The sequence below is a fragment of the Panthera tigris genome, chromosome B1 (assembly GCF_018350195.1).
Source record: "Panthera tigris isolate Pti1 chromosome B1, P.tigris_Pti1_mat1.1, whole genome shotgun sequence".
Taxonomy (NCBI): domain Eukaryota; kingdom Metazoa; phylum Chordata; class Mammalia; order Carnivora; family Felidae; genus Panthera; species Panthera tigris.
The window spans coordinates 39,332,064-39,354,177 of record NC_056663.1 but is presented as its reverse complement, the minus strand read 5'-3'; the positions used below and the strand labels follow the sequence as shown (position 1 = coordinate 39,354,177).

The 22,114-nt window shown below is 44.9% G+C and overlaps 1 protein-coding gene across 8 annotated transcripts in view; it reads left to right on the top strand.

Moving 5' to 3' along the window:
• The window catches only part of CSGALNACT1 (chondroitin sulfate N-acetylgalactosaminyltransferase 1), a 340,488-nt gene extending 325,932 nt beyond the window's left edge, over nt 1–14,556 (top strand). For 7 of the 8 annotated variants that reach the window (XM_042983326.1, XM_042983325.1, XM_042983324.1 and 4 more), the window contains 3 exons: nt 1,148–1,242; nt 9,894–9,975; nt 12,590–14,556. In XM_042983326.1, the coding sequence (XP_042839260.1) occupies nt 1,148–1,242; nt 9,894–9,975; nt 12,590–12,879 (467 nt within the window). In that variant the 3' untranslated portion in view covers nt 12,880–14,556. The remainder of the gene's footprint in view (nt 1–1,147; nt 1,243–9,893; nt 9,976–12,589) is intronic. The other variant, XM_042983330.1, reaches the window with a different exon arrangement.
• Nucleotides 14,557–22,114: the final 7,558 nt, after the last annotated feature.

Here is a 22,114-nt window from a genome sequence, read left to right as displayed (position 1 = left end):
ATGGGGATCTGGAGTTGGCTCTTCCCTTTCTCTCCCCCAGGGTGGCCTTCAGCTCTGTCACACACTCATTCTCTTCATAGTTCCCTCTGATGTCCTGCTTCTGAATTGGCCCGATTTTACCCAATGACCAAGAAAAAGCAAAATCATCTGGTTTAATTTCTCCTTTGATGTCATGGTGTGGGCCTGTCAGCTGCCATAATTCTGGGACTCTTTGGCCTAGGTTCAAGTCTAAAACTCATTTACCATTTTCAGCTAAGAGGTTTGCCTGAGTGAACACCCACGGGAGAAAGTGCTGGGGGTTTGGGGGAGACATGGACTAGAAAGCTGCCTGACACTAAAGGGAAAGGCATAGCTGTGGGCAGTTCCCAAGGGAGCAAGGGCTCTGAGTGGGAAGAACCCACAATATGAAAATGATTTTCATAGAGTTTGACTCATAGCAAGGGCTGATATTCAGCTGATAACTACGGTTAAAATATTGAAACTCTTCTGTGGAAACTGGTAAAGAGCAAGTGCCTGGGGTCCCTATATCTACTCCTGCTGCCTAAAGTCACCATGACCCCTCTGGCAACCCTTCAGACTTCCCACAGACCAGCAATTAAAGGGTTAATGTCTGGAAGGGCAGGGAGTACCAGAACTCTCTTTCACACTCACTCCTGTTGGTTGATGCCCAGTGCCACAGCCACCAACTGTCAGTATTTTGGGGTTTTTTTTTGTTTGTTTCTATTTTTTATTTTAGAGAGAGGGAGTGAGCCAAGCACATATGTAAGCAGGGGAGAGACAGGGAGAGAGAGGTCCCAAGCAGTCTCCACACTCAGTGCAGAGCCCAACATGGGGCTTGATCCCACAACCTGGGATCATGACCTGAGCTGAAATCAAGAGTTGGATGCTCAACTGATTTAGCCACCCAGGCACCCAAGGACTGTCAGTATTTTGAATACCACTTCTTTGCTAGGAGGTCAGAGATATTTGAGAGTCTGTCCCTCTGATCTACCTGTGCAGAACTCCTAAGATCTGTTTTAGGGTTGAGTGATAAGAAAAGGAAAAGTGGATGCAAATATCTGGGACATTTCAGAGGACTGAATATAAGTGTACTAACCTAATAGTGTTGTCTGTTGCTTTAAGTGAATGTTTGTTTTCTGGTTTGCAGGGAAGAAGGTATTTTATCCAGTCCTTTTTAGTCAGTACAATCCTGGCATAATATATGGACATCATGATGCGGTCCCTCCCCTAGAACAGCAGCTGGTGAGTAATTACCCTGCAGGTGCCTTTGTGTGGCTCTGTTTCATGTCTTTCATTACCAGGGGCACCTGACCATGAGTAAAGGTGAGTGGAAATCTGTGGACTGATTCCCATAGTAATTTTTAAGTTTGTCAGACGTTCTGGCCTTTGCTCCCAGTGCCTTGTTGATTAAAAGTGCTCGCAATATTTAAAAGTGGAAAATAAATAGGAACAGTACCTTACAGAAAGGTAATTTCACACCTTCATAGTTTTCTTATATCATTTTTGGAAACTATTATTATTGCATTATGGATGCAACAAGCACGTTTTCTCTTTATTATTACAAACTATATGAGGTAAGAAGGGTGAGATTTATGGTCCCATTTGACAGATGGAAAAGAGAAGTCAAAAAGGGTGGCTTACCCCAGGTCACACAGTGAGTGAGTCAGTGGGGGCATAAGGACAGATCCAGGGCCCTTCCCATCACACCATCATTGTCACAAACCACAGGGCCTCGGGTCCAGGGTAGCAGCAGAGGCATCACCAGCAAGGTAGCTTTTTTTGTTTTTTTAATGTTTATTTATTTTTAAGAGAGAGAGAGAGAAAGAGGAAGAGGGACACAGAGAGAGAGGGAGACACAGAATCTGAAGCAGGCTCCAGGCTCTGAGCTGTCAGCACAGAGCCGATGCGGGGCTCGAACTCATGAACTACGAGATCATGACCTGAACTGAAGTCAGACACTTAACTGACTGAGCCACCCAGGTGCCCCACAAGGTGGTTTCTAAAGGAACGTTGGAGGGAGTTCTCTGCTAAGGTCTTGGCTGCACGGATGATAGATAGTGGAGCCACACAGCCACCAAGGATCTCTGTACACCGAGTGGTCTTGGTGGTGGTGGTGTTGGCAGTTAGTCCATTCAGCAGAAAAGCTGTGCAGGCAGGAGGAAGATGACCCCAGAAGAGGGTCTCTGTCATGCACATAGGCATACCCTATGCCCTTCTGAGACAAAATTCCTCAGGATTATTGTCATCTCAAGTGTGAACTGTTACCTTTTCCTGCAGAGAGATCAGCTGAGTTTGTCTACAGCTGTTTCCAGCTCGGGCTGAATATCGGGGGGATCTGACCTGGGGCTGTCTCTTGTTCATCGCTTTGAGTAGCTCTGTCTCCTCTTGAGGCAAAGCCATTGCTTCTGTGCAATGGGAGAGTAATCAGTTTTCATTGAAAGTTCTTTGAAATTCTTGTGGAGGACTGATTCTGTCTTTAAGCTTCCAGAAATAGCAAAACCTGTTCATTCTCTTGTTAATCCTCCAATTAACCTCTGGCAGCTCATTTAGGATCTTTTCCAGAAGGTTTCAGCCTGGTCCCCTGAGGTTGGACGAGGTTTGCTCCTCACCAGTCCTAGCATGGTTTCCCTTTGGGCCCAAGCTGGTAATGGTAATGACCAAGTATGGTAATGAGTTCTCTCTCCCCTCAGTGAAATTCTAATACCACAGATATATACTGAATATCTGTTTATGTATCTGTAATTTATATACACAAATATGACACGTATTTAGTATATGTGTGCTGCATATACTAAACACAGTATATGTCAACACAGTAAGAGTTTTTCACTCCCCAAGAACCAGTTTTTATCTACTTTAGGGTGATATCACTTCTGTGGAGACACAAAAGTTTTTTGTTTCCTTTCCATGAGTTCTCTGTTTCTAATAGGGTTTGGGAGTTGGGGGAAAGGGATACAATAAGCCTCCTTGGTTAAATAAAGTACTTAGTACTTCTTTGCATTTGACATCAGATGTGATTAATTTTTCAACTTCAAATTCATAAGATCTTATTTGCTTGCAAGGAATTCTTTTCATTTCACACTTTAAAAGTTTTATCCTTTTATTACCATTCCTGCAGGGAAGCAGGTGCAAAGGGGAGCTAGAGGTATGATGTAGTTAAGCCAGTTTCTCAGATCTCCAGAATTAATGGTCAAGCAGAAACAGAACTCAGATCGCTGCATCCATAGCTCGAGCCTCTGAATTATCCTGCAAATGCAGGATATTTGACATTTATTTCCAAATGCACCTTAGAGCTATCCTGGAGCATGCAAATCTGATTATGTTAGGGTTCAGTGTTCATGATGATTTAGTCTAGAGAAACATAGCAGTTGTCTCTGAGACACTGGGGGTTCTCCATCCAAAAAGGATGTGTTGATTATGTTTGTTATTAGATGAGCCATGTATTGAGCACTTGCCGCCTGCAGAGAACTAGACTAGACATTCTGGGGGAGTCAGAAGAACTGAAACAGTTTCTTATGCTCAGAAGTTATTGGGGAGGTCACTTTGCTCACCCTCTTGTTTTGTTTTTATAGACTGGCCCAAGATCACACAACCAGCTAGTAGCAGAACTCAGGCCAAAAGCAGGATTTCCTTACCCCAGTGCAATGGAAGCAGATTTGCTAGGATCTTGATGAGGGCTGAAATATAAAGGAAATGATCTGACAAAAATTCCAAAGGAGAACATAAAGCTACAGAAATTAATTTAATGGAGACAGAATGTGTAGGTGCTGAGAAGGTATAAAATAAAAAGAGATGATTAGAGACGGTAAGTTAGGAAAGACTTCCTACCAAGGGTTCATTTCGGCTCATTCATGAAAGATACAGGATATAGATATAGATATAGATATAGATATAGATATAGATATAGATATAGATATAGACAAGATAGAGATACAGGTACAGATAGAGATAGAGATAGAGATAGAGATAGAGATAGAGATAGAGACAGAGATACTCTTGAGAGCCACCCCTGGAATACATCAGTATCAAGGTGAAGGGAGAATGCAGATCCAGAATGTAGCTGTAACAAAAATTACCAACGGATGCACACACAAGACAAATTTTCAGAGCAGCCCTGCAAATGTGACCTTGTTAGTGCCTCTGCTAGTCATTGCTTCTCAGGCCATTGCCACTGCTGTTTGATAACACTGTCTTCAGACTAAAGCCAGAAGCTGCATTTATGATTTGTGTGTGTATATGTGTTCAGACTACTTATTTCTTTACTTTTGAGTACAAGCCATTAATGATAAAAAATATGCGAAATGATGGAATTTTATGCTAACATTTAATTTCTTGAGTTTTAAACCTGAGATAAAACTTGCTGATGCTTTAATGTAGAAACAGCTCAGAGAGAAAGGAATGACTGTCATTTAAATAATTATTAACTTTAGACATTCCACTCTCTTGGCTCAAGCCTTGTACCTGCTGGGGCCACTGCCAGAATCTTCTACCTCTTCTGTCTGTAGACCTTTTCCCTCTCCTATAATCTGGTCTTTCCTTTACCTCCTGCCAGAGATACGTTTCCAAAACACAGATTAATCTCATTTTAAATAATCTTTTATGGCACAGAGCCAGTGGTGTGCTAGTAAATGTTTAACAACCCACACTCTGAAAAGGTGGGGGAGAGAAAAGCCCTGATTCATAGCATTTGCCACTTTCCATGGTGTCAGTACTCCCACTGTGGCCTATTTCAGGCCCCCAGAGTGATGTCACTGAACACCGAGGCGGGAAGAGACTTGAGCAATCCTGGTGAGCTGGTACTGGCCAGCTGCGGCACCACACTGCCAGCCTCGATTCCTTTGTGGGATTAACTGCTCTCCACAAACTGACTCTGAAACTGGTTACAGAGGAAATGTCTGCAAACCCCAGCACCCGGCACATGGTCCCAGTTTGGTAGACACCCAGGCCGGCTGCTCTGCCAGGCAAGCATACCCATCCTGTGTGCCGGCCTCCCCCCTCGGGGCCATCTCCTCACCATCTCTGCTGCCTGCGGTGCCTGACATCTCAGTCCACCATGCATCCCACCCATCATTTAAATCCAGTGGCTTTGTGCTCCTCTGTCCAGCATGTGAATGTTTTACTGGCTCCTGTCCTTGCCCTCTTGGATTATATACCCTTACCTGTCTCTACCCACTTCCAAGAAGTATTTCACCACTAACCTGCATTTTCGTTTAAATTTCTAAAAATTGCTGACTGGGCATAGTCCATCCTTTTGGTCTGCTTTTAAATATTCGGAAAGCACTCACTGAGTTCCAAAAGTAGTGTTAACAGGTGCTGTACTCAAGCCTTTTGGAACCCAGCACTGTGCCTGCTTTATTTTGGGGAATCTCAGTAAGGTGATGAGCTATTATTATGCTCATTTCACAGCTGAAAATTTGAAGCTTAGAGAATAAGTCACTTGTTCAGATTGCTAAATGGCAGGGCTGGGAACTCAGATCCTGCCCCGTATGATGGAGACTGGGCTAAGGATACTGGGTGGTAGGGGATGTGTCCTGTGGCCTCAGAGTGCTTCCATGAGAGCATAGAGTCTAGCTTTAGGTAGTAGATTCCTGGAATAGGGAACCTGGACGATTCCTCGTCCAATATGACACCCTTCAGAAGACACTTTATTTTTAAAAAAAAAAATTTTTTTAATGTTTATTTTGAGAGAGAGAGAGAGAGAGAGAAAGAAAGAAAGAGCACAAGTGGGGGAGGGGCAAAGAGAGAGGGAGGCACAGAATCCAAAGCATCCTCCAGGCTCTGAGCTGCAGCACAGAGCCCAGTGCGGGGCTCAAACCCACAGACCGTGAGATCATGACCTGAGCAGAAGTCGGATGCTTAACTGACTGAGCCACCAGGCACCCTGACACTTTATTTTTTTTTAAGCAGATACCAATAAAAGAAGACTTGTAGAAAAATGTGGGTTAGTACAGACCTTGGAGGAGGTGGCTTTTGAGTCCATTCTTAAACCAATTCTATGACAGCTGTGCCTCCAGAATATCTTCTCAAGAAATGGAAACTGTCGCAGCAATCATGGTGTTGGTTTGGGCTCAGCCACAAGTGGCCGAGTTCTCCTGGGCAGGTCACTCTGCCTCCGTGCTACAAGGCACACGCAGCCTCCCTCAGGACCCTGATAATAAGGAAGGTACAGGGTGGGGTTGTGAAGTGCCCAGCCCAGCTACCAAAGCCCCTGAAGCTCAGCATGTGTGCCGCTCACAGGCAGGGCTGACCACATAATTGGCATGGCCCAGTGCACAATGAAAAATGCAGGGCCCTTTAAGAATTAAGAATTTGAAGTGCATGAAACCAGGCAGGGAGCCCTCTATGCTCAGGGCCTGGGGACTGCACGGGTCACATCCCACTGGCGTTTGTGAATGTGAGGCTGGGCGAACGCAACCTCGGTTCTTGGGAGGCTCTCTTTGATTTAGAGGAAATACTCTGCCTGAGTATTTGTTATTTATTTTATTTCAGGGCCCAGATTGCTTCACGGGCAGTTGTCCAAGTCAGCACCATTAAAGCAACAGGCGCTGCCTCCCGGCTCCCCGCGCAGCTGCAGGGCGGCCGCCTTCCCACATCTTTGGGGAGAGACGCTGATTTGTGCTTTGTGTTTTGGTCCTAATAGAAAATAATCACCCCCGTCACGTGAATCACCCACAGAGCTTTGGGTCTGGAAACTTCCTGTGGGAGAGCGGGCTCCACAACTGTCCTTTTGTGGTGTGTGCATGTCCCGCAGTGCTCTGCCGAGATCTAAGGTGGGGAGAGAAAGGGTGCTGCAGAGAGTTGAGAGGAAGCCAGCTCTTGAAAGACATTTTTTAAAAATGAGGATAGCACTTGAAAACGGAGCGGCAAAATTCAGGACAGGAGATGTTTTTCTTTTAACATATAATCTTAGGGTTTCTTCCTCCTCTGTTGTAGTAAACATCATTGGTGTGTATCTTTTCAAAGCTTGAACAGAGCAGTGGAGCTCCTGAGGCCTGGGGCAGCGATTCTAAGAAGTAGAGCCCTCTGCTCAGTCCCAGGAAGGTGAAAATGTATTTGTCTGTTGGTCCAGACAAATACACAATTCTGAGAATTTTTGCCCTGGAGTTCCTAGGCCTTCTCCGAGCCACTCACGAATTCCCTAGTTGAACTATGTCTGTTTCCATTGCCCCAGGACTGCTCTTCATTCTTTCATTGGAGAAGCACTTATTGAGCACCTGCTGTTTGCTGGATAGTGATCTGGGTGCTGTGAAGGAGACCAAGGCCCTGGGCAGACATTCACCAGTGGTCATAGGGGAAGACAGAACAGAGAAACAGATGCATCAACAGGATAATTTCAGAGAGCCATAAGTGTTGTAGAGAAAGTAAACCAGGTGATGGGATAGAGAGTGACATGTTGTTGTGGGGGGGGTGCTGACACAGGCTGGGAGGGTGAGGATGACTGCTCTAGGCAAGTGACATTGGAGCTCAGTGGTGAGCAGGAAAAAGGTGACCTAGATAGGGAGTCTGCAAGTGTCCAGCCTTAGAGACCTGTGAGCCTGGTATGTTCAAGGGCAGAATAGAATGAGACACTGTAGGAGGGGATATGAGATGGGTGAGGCAGGCCAGGGTTGGGTCACATAGGACCTTTGCAGGCTAGAGGTTTTCTCTGGGTTTTATTCTAATTGCGTTAGAGAGAATGCAATTAAAGCCCCTGCAGGGTTTTAAATTAGAATGAGCTGTGATCTGATGCATGTTTGAGAGTACTCACTCACAGCTAGGTTGCTCGTTGAGGGCACTAGTCCAATGACTCGGCACAGCTGTGGATGGTAGAGCCTGTCATACGTGAACTCCATCTTGCTCTGACATTATATGCTAAGGGTATGGATCAGATCAGTTTCCACCAAGGGCTAAATTTCAATGAGCATATCAGATAGTGGCTTTCCCTGGCTTGCCAACTTTAAAGCTGGCATCAATAAGTGTTTATAAGGTGCATTCCCCAGCTCACAAATCAGTTTGACTCTGTCACATTGTCCCCAGGTGAGGGTCACTCTTTACCTTGTTCAACCTTGCTGGGCACTGCATCACAGCCCAGGTCTGAGCCCTGGCCCATTGTTCTTCCTGTTTGGAGCTTTCTCTTTTAGATTCCATACAGACCTCAGCCAAATGGTTGAAGTTTGGATACTGGCACTTCTCTTTGACTCCATTTTTACTCAGAAGCTTAGAGGACCTGTCTGTGTCCTGACCAACAGAAAAGATATTAAGCCATTAGCTGCAACAGAAACCATGTACCTGGTATGAAACAGAAACCATTTTTAAAAAATGACTCAGTGGAGATTTTTCCAAACTTTCCTGCCCTGCAAAATCTTTCCAGTTGATACTAATGAAATTGTCTTGTCACTTGGGAGATATTGTATAACAGGCCTTTGTTCTGCAGAAGAATTGGAGCACATCTGCTGGGCCACTAATGGACAAAACGTCTCTTGGTCCTTATTTCCCTTCAGCAGCCCTGAAGCATGTGTGTTCACTCTGTGCAGGCAACATCTATGTGTAGGTTGTAATGAAAATAAGGTGGTTCCATGGGTTACAGAGCAGAGAAATGTTTAAGTTCACAGCCCTTCCACAAACCATTTGTGGAATGTAATTGAGGCTGTAGTGGCGACAACATGAAACTTCGGGAAGGTGAAAAAGCAGTGAGGATGCATGTTTGGGTAGTAGACCTGGAAAAGACCTTAGCCTCGATTTAGCTCAACTTCCTCATTTATAGGAAAGGAAATAGAAGCTCAAAGAAGTGAGGGACCTGCCTGAGGCAAAAAAGCCAGCCAGTGGTCAAGTTGGGAGGAGATGCTGGTGCTCCTCCCAGCCTACACCCGGCTCTGATTAGCAGTGAACAGAGCCAGACCTCGCAGGCAGGAAAATGCAGAAATCCCAGTGGATGGGGACCTGCTGCAGCCTCCTTCCCCTTTCCCTTCCCCAGGAGGGCACTTTCTCCACTAAGCACCTATGTTGACCTCAAGAATGAATCATAGAAAAGAGCTATTAAGGTGTCAGACTTAGTCCCAGAGTGATTTCAGCCAAACAATTACAGTGTTTTAAAAGCCTTGGTGCTTTAGCAAATGCATTGGAAATTTACTTGCCAAGTAAGAGACTGAGGAGGACCAGGTCTCGCTGTTTGAAGACAGTCACTGCTTGGATGGTCTCTCGGCAGCCCTGCAGCTTACCACCACCACAGATGCTTTGGGGAACAGTTTGGTTTTAAAACAGTTTAAAGATGAATGGACAGAGTCTTTCTTCAGAACCTGGACTCTTGGCGCCCTTTACCTCAGCAAGTGAGACTTAGCAGAGCCAGAGTAACACGCTGCCTTCTCAGGTTTTCTTTTTATTCCCCGAGGGAGTCCTGTTTGTGCCCTGTGCCAGGGCAGCTGAATTCTGAGTTGTTCTCGATCCCTTTTCTCCACTTCCTGAGCCCTTTGCTGGCTCCCTGCCCAGCCCTATGCGAGGGGCCGAGGCCTCCAATTCTCTCTGGCACTGGTGTTGGGCCAGACACGTAGGTGGCTTTTCCATGGTGCTGCTCAAAAACTTGCTCTCCTGGTTTGTTTTTGAGTGTGTGTGTGTGTGTGTGTGTGTTGTGTGTGTGTGTGTGTGTGTGTGTGTGCGCCTGTGTGTTTTCATGCCTACACCCTAGAAACATTCCAACCAGAGGTGCCAAAAATCACAAGGCCCATTTTGGAACTGGTGAGTCCTACCCTCTGAAAGGACTCAAATCCATCTGCATTTCCCACACGGGGTTGTGGTTGTGGCTACTGATCAGTGGTGGGATGGGCTCCCTATTGAGCATTGCTTACACAAGTTTGTGAATCCTCTCTATTTTTATCTACTCTATCCTCTCCTCTGAAATGACAGCGCTTTCCCTGCAGGTCATAAAGAAGGAGACTGGATTTTGGAGAGACTTTGGATTTGGGATGACCTGCCAGTATCGGTCAGACTTCCTCAATATAGGTAAGACCAGGCAAAGGGCCTCGAGTCCGCGCCTCTGCTGCCACCAAGAGGCCGTGAGAGGCCACGAGGAAGTCAGGGCAGGTTCCCAGGAGTCTGATGACAAAGGTGGTGCCATTTCCTAGGAAAGGCCCTTCCTCTCATCGTGGACTGAGGCGCTGGACCAGGACAGGGCTTGGGAGTGTGCAACATATGAACCCCTATAATCTCCATCAGCCCCTCTCAGTCACCCCAATTGCAGCACACAATCTCAGGGAAAAGGCAGTTGTTGCAAAAAGGCAGCTTCAAGGCAGGTCCCCCCCAGTATCTCCTTCCAACCTAGTTCTGGCTGTAGTCCCTCTCATGCAGAACTTTCTGGGCCTCCAAAGTAGCAGGGGCCACTGAAAAAAATAAGGGCAACATGAGAAATTTTGGAAAATCACATACCAGAAAATATCCAAATTTCTCTCTGCTGAACTTGCAAAAATTCCAAATGCTACTTCAAACTCTGAGTGTACAGTCAGCATCAACACATACATGCGTGTGTGCACATACACACACACACTCCCAGAGCACCAAGAGGAAAGGCCCTTAGGTTGCAGTTGAGGAGACCAAAAGGCAAAGGGTCTGCAGCAAGTGAGGGACATAGGATGAGAACAGAGCATCTCCTGTCCCCCTTGGAAATGCCACTCCCCTCCACATAGTGGTACCTACTCATGTGCCTTGAAACAGAATTGTGGATTATACATGACTAGGGTATGAATGAACAGGCCCGAAACCTTGATCTTGGGCTCAGGGGCTCAGGGTAGACCCCAAGCTTGGATGGAGTCAGGGAGGCCCTGCAGAGCATGGAGACTTCTATCCCTCCACCTCCCTGTGGGCCTCCCAGAGTCTGCTCCTCTTGCTCTCTCCTGGTGATTCCTGTTCACGCCCGAGGCCTAACGCATCTCTTTTTAAGATCAGTGACTCAATCTGAGCAGCCCCAGGTTTTTGTCCAGAGGGGAGTAGACTTCAGGGACTATAGAACCCCTATAAAAAGAAAGAAAGAAACAACTTGAAGCTAAAGAAGCAGCAGAGCACCCAGGACGTTGGTCTCTGAGTGGCTGGGTGCTCCCACATACCGGCAACTAACCATAGGTGTTCTTTGATTTCTCTAAGAAATATTTCTAAATGATTATGTGCAAATCAGATTTCTAAAAATGACTATTTAAATTTTTTTCTAAAGCAGATTTCCATTTCGAGAAACTCTGTTTCCTTGTTCTGTGTACAGGGAAGGATTTTTTTTTTTAATGGTGTATGTTTATCCAATTTGAATTTAGAATAAGTTGGATTTTCCTAAAGATGGGGCATAGCTGCAGTTGAAACGTGTGGGGACAGTTGGCTGGTGAGGGTGCTTTTCCTCAGTAAGCTGTGGCCATGACCTCAGAATCTCTGGGTCACATCTGGACCCAGGTAATTCTTTGCAATCTTGTATTTATTTGTAAGCATCTTAACTTTTGCACCTTCTATTTAATAAGTTGTGATGATACCAATGATAATAAATCAATTACAGATAACCAAGCGCTGCCCCTTACATTACTATCTCATTTGGTTATGACATCTAGTTCATTTCAGGATAAAGAAACCAAAACTCAAGAGAGGTGAAGTGGCCAAACCAAGACTCAAATTCTAGACACCTGACTCAGTATCGTACACTGGCCCACCAGTGGGGTACCACGAATCACTCGTGTACATAGCCCAGCCCTGGTTGGGATGCAGTTTTCCTGTGCGGGAGCCCCTCCCCCAGGCCCAGCGATGGCCTTGATCAGAGCAATGCAGCCTGGGGGCTACAGAGGGTGAAGGGACTACATGATACCTCTGATGAAAGGTGTTGAGGATGACTTTACTCCTTCTTGTATGAATTAAATAAATCTCCTAGGTGAGAAAGGAACAGTGACAAAAAACACAAGTCTTCTCTGGTTCTGTTTGGTTTGCAGTGGGCTTTAGGTTAAGAAAAGACATGGGGCATCTCAGTTTATAAAGGTGAGACTTTAAGGGACCATTACTCTGTGAAGGTGTCCACCATGGAGTGAAACCACATTTTTTGAGTAGAACTTCAGAACTGGGAGGCCAGTCCCTTAAACATGCCTCACTTCACCGGCCTGTGATGGACACACAGCTTTTGGGACCACTTTAGTGTATGAAAGGCAGAGTATTTTCTGGGATGTAGTTTTTTTCATGCTGAGATCCCATTACTCTTTCAGGCTGCAAGCCCCTGCTTCACTTTGTTTGAATGACAGGAGGCCACATTCAAACAGAAACAAGAGTTTCCATTTGAAGGTTTTAAGCTGAAAAGTCTTAACATGGGGCTCAGGCCAACATTAGCACTGCTGATGGCTCTCGGAAGCAGGCAGGTGCTGGGGCTTCTCTTTGCAGTCTTGTTCTCTCAAGGAGTTGGGGCTGGCCACCACTGCCACCAAGGTCCTGAGTTCCCTTTCCCGGATGGACATGCTCATAATTTGGGGGGTGGGGGGAGCGGTGAAACGTCTCCCCTAATGCTTCCTCTCTTCATGCAAAGTTCTGTACAGATCAGAAAGGCAAGTACGGATCAGGAGACTGGCTGAGCAGCTCGATTCAGCGGTGTGTTCTCTCCTGGCAGGTGGCTTTGATTTGGACATCAAAGGCTGGGGTGGAGAGGATGTGCACCTTTATCGCAAGTATCTCCACAGCAACCTCATAGTGGTGCGGACGCCGGTGCGGGGACTCTTCCACCTCTGGCATGAGAAGCACTGTGTGGATGAACTGACCCCTGAGCAGTACAAGATGTGCATGCAGTCCAAGGCCATGAACGAGGCATCCCATGGGCAGCTGGGGATGCTGGTCTTCAGGCATGAGATAGAGGCTCACCTTCGCAAACAGAAACAGAAGACGAGTAGCAAAAAAACCTGAATTCCCAGGGATAGATTTGGGGAGATGGTTTATTTTTTCCCTTTTGTGATTACTGAATAAGTGGCTGTGACAAGGAAAAGATTTCCATAAAGGGCAAAAAAAAAGAATTCAACTGATTAGTAAAAGCGACGAGGGGGAGAGCCTCCAATTTCTCTCTGCCTGTTTGGCTTTACGCAACAGGAATTAAAATCTTTGCCTGCAAAAGTAGCCCAAATGCATCCCATGTAGTGTCTGACAAAGGCAGAATGATTGTGAGATTATAAGCCTAATGGCATGGAGGTTCTGATTGTGTGTACAGCAAAGTGAGAGCTGTTATCTTTTGTGCTCATTGAAATATTCATGAATTAAGACCAGTTTTGTAAAAAGTTCTTGGGAATGAAAGGCAAGCACATGTCTCCCCATATGAACGATTATATTGGTAGAGCTGTAGTGCCCAGGAATGCTAAAATATCAGAAGACAGGTGAGGAGACTTCGTGATACTCAAAGATACACCGATGGCGATCCTTGTGAGTATATTAAACAAAACCAAATGGACTCAAAAAAGAAAAAAAAAAAGAAACTATTGTATCATTTCCACCCAAGATTAACCAAAAATAATCTGCTTATCTTTTTTATTATAGTTTTAACCATCTCCATTTCTCAATTTTATTTAAAAATGCACTTTTTTTGGCTTATGAGTTATATTCTGCTTAATTACCAACTTGCAAGCCTTACTAAGAGAGCACGAGTTAGCATACATTTTTATATCTTTTAAGAAAATACTTTTAGGTATATTATGAGAACTTTTCATTCAGATTGATCCCCATATCCAAGGACATGCCAAATGCTGATCCCGTCAGACACTGAATGTCAGATCTTTGGTCATATGGAAGTCATGGTGTGGGGCTACTGATACATCAAGACATATAGATACTTTATCTGAAGAATATTTCCCAAGGGGAGCAACTGAACACTGGAGGGAAAGAAAGATCTACTTTTTACCTTAGCAGAAAAGGAAAACTCATTCAGACTGGTAATATCTTGATTTATTCAGAAGTCAAAAAATACATTTTCTCCTCAGGAGAACTGGGGATCAGTTTCTTACCTGTTTAAATAAACCAAAGTATACTGTGTGAACCAAACAATCTCTTTTCAAAGCAGGGTGCTCTTCCTGGCCACTGGCTTTCATGAGAAGAAATGCAGACAAATGTATTTTGTGAAGGATCACTCCATCTGCCAGAGTCAAGTGAGATGTAAGACTTTGCTACATGTTCACCTACCCCCACCTAGGGAAGTAACTATTTTTTAAATGACGCAGTTCTACTGAGTCACTAAGATGCTTCTGAAAATGGCATTTTATTACAGTTTCCAACTATTTAAAAAAATAAATACAGTTAACATTGAGTGATTTCTACATTCATGTGAAAATTATTTATTAGCCAGCACCAGATGCATGAGCTAATTATCTGTGATCCCTTGCCTTCTGTTTGCCCCCAGTCAACTCATTGTTTAAAAGCTTCAGGAACATTCAAGCTGTTGGTGTGTAAAAAAAAAAAAAAAAGAGAGAGAGAAAGAAAAAAAAGAAAAAAAATGCATTATATTGATTTGTACTGGTAGTTCATAAATTTTAATCAAAACACAGGACATGAATGTAAGGTGGCATTGGAGAGCTAATAAAATATGATTTGTGGATATGATTTCTTCTTGGAGCAAGAATGCCATGTTTTTAGTTTTGGGAAAACTTTTTACATGTGCAGAGACCAGGGTTTCTCAACCTTGGTGCTAGAGACATTCTGGGATAGATCATTCTTTGTTGTGGGGGTTGTCCTGTGCACTGTAGGACATTTAGCAGCACCTCTGGCCTTCACCCACTAGATGCGAAGAGCATCTCTCACCTAGGCTGACAACCAAAATGTATCCAGTCATTTCCAAATGTCCCCTGGGGGACATAAAACTACACCTGGTTGAGAACCACTGGTATAGAAGGAGAGAACCATAATGAAAACTCTGGCTGTGAATACATTTTACTTGTCCTTTTTATTTTTTTTAAAGCTTATTTATTTTGAGAGAGAGAGTGTGCACACACGTAAGTGGGGGGAGGGGCAGAGAGACAAGGAGAGAGAGAATCCCAAGCAGGCTCCATGCTGCCAGGACCAAGCCCAATGTGGGGCTCGATCCCATGAACCATGAAATCATGACCTGAGCTGAAACCAAGAGTCGAACACTTAGACTGAGCCACCCAGGTGCCCCTACTTGTCCTTTTTAGTTAGAAGAAATTGAGAAATGGTTCCCAAGGTCCCTTTCTAATTGAGTTTCATATTTTCACATACACTGGTGATACTAGAGATTCTGGGCACGTCTGGCTTTGTGGGACTGACCAGCACACTCCTCCTATATTCTTCCAGTGTCTGGAGGACGTACTTCCAATAGGCAGGCAACAGGAAGCAAATGTGATCATGGAATTAGGTCTAAGTGTCCTGCAGATGCTACAGTCCCAGGCTGTACTGTGGGCTAACTAGCCATTTGTGCTTGTTTAAATTGCATCTCACAGATGCCTGAGGCAGCGATTAAGAACTGAGTTTCAGCAATTGGTTAAGAATTGCTGAGGGTAGCTGAAGAGAAGAGGAAACAGCATAATATTAAACCATTTCTCCCTTTTTAGAACTTAGCTAAAGGAGTTTTATCAAAAAGTAGGAGCCCTCTTGGGGCATCTGGCTGGCTCAGTGGGTAGAGCATTCACCTCTCGATCTGGGGGTTGCAAGTTCAAACCCCATGTTGCGGTAGAGATTACTTAAAAATAAAATTTTAAAAAACAAACAGTATGAGCCCTCTAAAAGTGCATGTAAGAGGGGATCTTAGTTTGAGCTGCTATATCAAAAATACCTAGACTGGGTGACTTAAGCAACAAAATGATTATTCAGGTCCTAAAGGCTGAGAAATCCAGGATCAAGATCCGGTGTCTGGTGAAGACCCATCTCCCTGCATCCTCACAGGGCTGAGAGCAGAGGGCTGGCTGTCTTCTGGGCACTAATTCCATCGTGGAGCCTACCTCATGACCTAATTACCTCCCAAAGACCTCACTTCCAAATACTATCACATTAGTGCTCCACCATCTGAATATTGTAGGAACACAAACATTCAGTCCATAGCAGGACACATCCCCCTTCCCTGGACCAAGACACATACAAAAGAAGGGTTGGTGAAAGCGCCACTGAAACGTTACATTGAGGGGCTTGGAATTTAACCTCAGCAGCAAAGGAAAGCAGTAATGAACTCTGGTTTGAAAGACCCAGTCATGACATCTTCTAAAGGAAAGATACTGCCAAGGAAGCACTGAGTCTTGTGTTTAAGGTTCATTCCAACTCTCTACATCCTCCCTCTGTTCTTTTTTTTTTTTTAATTTTTTTTTTTAATGTTTATTTATTTTTGATACAGAGACAGAGCCTGAATGGGGGAGGGTCAGAGAGAGGGAGACACAGAATCTGAAACAGGCTCCAGGCTCTGAGCTGTCAGCACAGAGCCCGACGCGGGGCTCGAATTCACGGACCGCGAGATCATGACCTGAGCCGAAGTCGGCCGCTTAACTGACGTCGGCCGCTTAACCGACTGAGCCACCCAGGCGCCCCATCCTCCCTCTGTTCTTACGGTATAGAAGTCACTTGGTAACTGGCCCAGCCGTCTCTCTGGAGCTGGGGTCTCTGCTACAGACCTGGGTCTTCTCTGAGCCCTGGTGCCTTGTGAGAGCCTCTGAGCCTCTGCAGCCTTGTGAGAAGTGCTTGTTTGCTCCACCACCCACTCCCCATCCCAGCCAGTTGTTAACTATTCACCAGCACACCACTGCCTCCCAGTGACATACCTGTTCTCCTTGTGCTGGCGTCCGTCCAGCCGTCTACTTTGCAGCACCCCTTCTGTGTTCATAAATGTGGACAAACTGGCTTCTCTCCACACATCAACAATGAAAGAATCAGGCCTAGGAATTTGCAACAGGTGAACAGAACCTCACACAGCCCTGCTTTGAAGATTTTGTCACACTCAAGTAGACATCATACGCAGTTCTGAAATGTATGAAAATTGCTGCCCAGAACCTAATTTCAATAAACTTTGTTTCAGGGAAAAGCTAAGTTATCTAATCTTATCAGTGTTCAGTGTGGTAGTTAATACCAAGGCTTCCCCGGCCAGATTGCCTGGGCTCAAATTCTAGCTTTTTCACTTGCAACCTATATGATCTTAAGCCAGGCACTCGGCATCTCTGTACCCGTTTCCTTATTCAGGGCAGCGAATGCAGTCACATCTGCCGTACACATGAGGCACATAGCAGGTATTCACATTCAGCTATTATTTGATACCAGTTCTGCATTCACAACTATTATGCTTCCCAGCACGTCCATAGCACCTCTTGGGCCAATATGGGTCACACAGTAGAGATCATGAACCCATCACATGTGCACCATTGTCCTTTTATTTCTGTTATTCTGAAAACAAGGTCCGTCTACCTGAAGAAGGATAACTAGGAATGTAAATTTTAATGGATAACTTCTTCCTTAAATTGCACACTCAGTAATTTGGAGTCAATGACCCCCTAGATATTTGGGAAACACAGGTGTTTGAGGTAGGGTGCATAGCCAGGCACCTTCTGTACAGAATGCCACTCTTCTAAGGTAGTATCATTTTCCAGGTGCAGAAGTGGTAATGAACTCGCTCAGAGGCCCAGACTGAAAGTGGCTGGCTTGTCAGGCTCACACATCATTGCCCCATCCTACCACCAGCTCCAGAAGGCTTGAAGGTCAGGAGACGAGGGTAGACAAGGGAGTTTGGGCTTGGGACAAGTCCAGACTCTGTCATCTTGTGCCTCAGTTTCCCACTGTTTCCCTACTCTTCAGCCCACCTGAAAAATCCCCTGTGACCGAAAACAACACAGTGATCCAGAAACATGGATTGTGCCGGGCTGCTTCCCTCCAGCTGCTGTGAAACTCCATGACAGGCTCTGCAGTCTTGGAAGCAGACCTCCAGCAGGATCCCAGGGCCATGCACTTCAAGGCTGCCTTGAATGGGAGGGGAGAGCAAGTGGGAATACCGGCCTTTTGAAAAAGATTTGACATTGTTTCTGAGAATTGCTGATCAGAGATAATGCCCTTGGGCGGTCCCTTAAAGGTGGGTGTGTTTTACTCCCAACACCCATCAAGTAACTGGCAGCTTTGTGTGATCCATATTCTGATTAGCTTTATATTTGAATTCAAAGCTGTTTCTCCTGGCAGGACTCTGTGCTTTGCTGTTGCTGCCAAAAACTATGGGGACTGTGCCAGCTGGTCGGGGGCTTTGGGTGGTGGTTTTTTCAATACACAGAGAATGTTCTCTCAGCAGAGGTGCCTTTCAAAATGTGTCTGTGATGCTGATCCTCTGAACATGCCCTCTGGAGTGGGCAACTCCAAGGCCCCTTGGCTGTGTCTGCCTTTGCTCTTCCAAGGGAGGGTGCAGGTCACAGCCTGGGAAGAGAAGCAGGCCCTGCCTCTGGGCTGTCTCTGCTGGTCAGCCAGTCACCCAGAGGCTCAGAGAGGGCCAGGCCACCTTCAATGACCTCTGCCCAAGACTCATCAAATGTCCTTTGGTGGCTGGCTTTGCAGACAGCCTGTCTGCCACAGGCAGTACCCAGGTGGGACACTTGGTGAACTGGCCTTACTCTTCATCAACCTGAGTCAGGACGTCAGCTTGAATTGAGGTGAGCACAGTACTGGAGGTGATTCCCTCCACCCCAGTTAATCCCACAGTCTCCAACCCCACCCCAGTCTGCTACCAGACCAGTACCCTCCAACCCCAGAGTTTAAAGAATTTCAACAGTAATCACCTGGCCTGCTAGGATGTTAAACCCCATTTGAAACGGTTAAGAAAAATAAAAATTTAAAAATAAAAATGGACAGCAAACAGCAAAACCCTCAAGTTAAATTCAAAAAGGCTGAAGGAAAAAAATGTTTTTAACTATGTGTTCTTTCTTCTAGTCATTAGTCTCGAACAGAGCCATGTAAAAATCACACCTAGAGTGTGTGAGGCTGTCAGGAATAGCAGTGGTGTGTTTAGGAAGCATTTTCTAGAGCTCCGCCATACCACCAAGAACACCTCCAGGAGATAAGGTGTTTGCCATGAGGTTTGGTTGTTGAGGCACAGTGTGGAGGAGGGTTACCAGGATCTTGACTCAGCGGGTAGGAAGATTTCATGAAGGGAAAATAAAAGCTGATGTAGACTGACAACGGTGGCAGGGGCTTGTCCCCTCCCTGCAAGTGGGTTTTAGCAGTGGCTAAACCTATCTGGTTGACCTATTTGGGAAACAAAGCAGAGTTAATCCCAAAGGGATATGGGTTTGTAGTAAGTGTTCTGATCAAAAAGGCAGGCAAATACTTGGGGATTGGTGACCAGGAATTCCAGAACTGAATCAATTTGTCAACCATCAATTTTGGGTAAAGACTGATACCTTGGGGATTGTCAAAGTTCGACAGTAAGAGAATGCCGTCTCTATGCCATTTCTAGTCTAGACTAAGGTAGAAATCTCTCTGTAAGCCATTTCAACTGGCTAATACATTGTGTGGCTCATATCTCCTACTCTAAAAGTTTCCCTTTCCCCCCCAAAAATTCATCCCAGAAACTGTAGCAAATGGGTCATTACTAACACAGCCCATTGGTTATATAAGCCGAGGTGCTAACAGAGGAGCATGGAGTGCAGGGATCCTGGCTTTGTTGGACCCGTAATTCACATGGAATAACTACCATTTGCAGAGAATGGTATAAATGCCAAGCACTTTACATATTTCTTCTTTAAGCTTCAGAACCCAGTGGGTGACTGAGAGCTGAAGCTCAGAGATGCTTAGTATTTTTTTTTTTTCTTTTAAGATTCCACTCAGCTGGTTAATGATACAACCAGGATCCTGACCCTGACTTTACTGAGCTAACTCCAAACCAAATAGTGTATTGTTACCACACAATTAAAAAAAGCACTTTTGTCGTGTAAACCTCCTGAGAGTTTTCAGTCTGGGGCAGCAGGAGGAAGTGTAAGGATCCAGCACAGGGACAGAAGGAAGCACAGCAAGTGCACTGGAAATAGAACGATAGAGTCCACAGTGGAGGCAGGAAGAACAGAACTGACACACTGCAGAATATTTAGTCTGTGGTAGGGGAAGGAAAAGAGATGAGGAGCTCTCCGGAAATAGAAAAGGAGGGAGAGATGAAAATGATGAGGATGAGATTACAAAAATGGAAGGCAGAGGGCAGAAAGGGAAGGGAAGGCATAAGGCAAACAGATGTGTTCTTTAAAGATGTAATTGTAGAAACTTACCTTCTAAAAAAAAAAAAAAGACCTGTGGGATGCAGTCTGAAAGTATCACATTCTTAGCAAAAACGAAAGCAGAGGTCTGGGGAGACACATCCACACGTCCCCTGTAAGTCATTTTTGTGTGTGTGCATCACATGGCAGGCGTCCCAAGGTATCTGTGTGCTCACATGTGCCTATAACACGTATTTGAGAAAGTTGGCTCACAGAGACAGTTGTCTTTATGGAAAGGAGCAACTGTAAAACTTCAGGCCATGAACTTCTTTTTTAAATCTACAAGCAGATTTTGTGCCACATGAGCACCTGCCATTCTTTTACTTCAAAGGATGGTTAATTCCAGAGTGTAGCTCAGAGGGGCAATTTTTGATATAAATGCATCTAAGATATTTTAAGTGACCTGTCCATGCCTCGTTTTCACTTTTTCTCCCCTTTCCTGATCCTTTTTCTTCTTAACTCTTTTTCCTCTTCCTGGTCTAAGGTTTGGACCCACTAACATTTCTTGGCATTGCTGAGGTCCGCTGGGGATGCTGAAGGACAAAGTAACTTCCTTGTGCATCCTCCCATAGCAGGGTAGGGTAGGAGACCAGAACCCAGGGCCTTACAGGTGATCTGATGGGGGGGCGGTTAATGATTGTGAGGGTCTGGCAGTAGAGGGATGGCAGCCAGAGAGTCTGGAATGACTGGAAGAGGAGATTCTAGAATCTCATTGAGGGAGTTGAGAAAGAAGAATCGACATGGGCAGTGAGAGGCATTTGTGCACAGTCCCAAAGTGATAGGCAGACTGGAGTGCCCGAGGCTGGAACATGGACAGTAACAGGAGAGGAACATCCTCGACCAAGAAACCTTAGGCAGGTTAAGGGGGCTGGGCTTGTTGAGGCAGAAGGAAGGGACCAGTACCAGGGTATGGACTTCCTTGCTTTAGGTCATAACTAGGGTCAGACACAGGGAGACTGTGTCTAATAGCTGAGCTGAGAATTCAGGCCCCCCGATCCCCATTTAGTGTTAATCACTTTCTGAATTCTTTACCATTCTCTCTCCCTAAGAATTTCAAGTACTACTCCTGGCCATCACGTCCATTGTTTGATGATGTGATCATTGTTTGTGTCAGTTTATTCCTCTGAATATTAATAACCACAGGATAAAATAGTATATAACTCAGATCTGCTCCCCCTTGTACTATGTTAATTCAGTCAGGTCATTTGCTGTTTCCCCAGTTGGATGTTATTTAGTGTCCTTATATCTGGGTATGACTGTACTTATTTCCTCCAAAATAATTCTAGGCAGAGGATGATGCTGGAATCATATGTCTTCATAATTATTAGTGACTATAGGGTACTTTTCTATTTATTTCAAAACCTTAAGATGAATGAAAACTGAATGAAATTAATAAAAATTAATAAAAATCAGCTAGTAAAAGCACCTTCTTTTAATTAAAATAGAACTACCATATGACCCAGTAATTCCACTTCTGGGTGTTTATTCAAAGAAAGCAAAAATACTAATTCAAAAAGATACATCACCCCTATGTTCATTGCAGCATTATTTACAGTAGACAAGAAGCAACCTAGGTGTCCACTGACAGATGAATGGATAAAAAGATGTGATACACACACACACACACACAGGAATATGACTCAATCATAAAAAAGGGATCATGCCATTTGTGACATGGATGGACCTTGAGGGTGTTATGCTAAGTGAAATAAGTCAGAGATAGACAAATATCCTATGGTTTCATTTACACGTCGAATCTAAAAAACATACGAAACCAAGCCAAACTCACAGAGAATAGATTTGTGGTTGCCAGAGGGAAGGAGGGTTGGGAGGTGGGCAAAATGGGTGAAGGGGGGGTCAAGAGGTATAGACTTTCAGTTATAAAATAAATAAGTCATGGGGATGTACAGTATGGTGACTAGAGTTGATAATACTATAGTGCATAT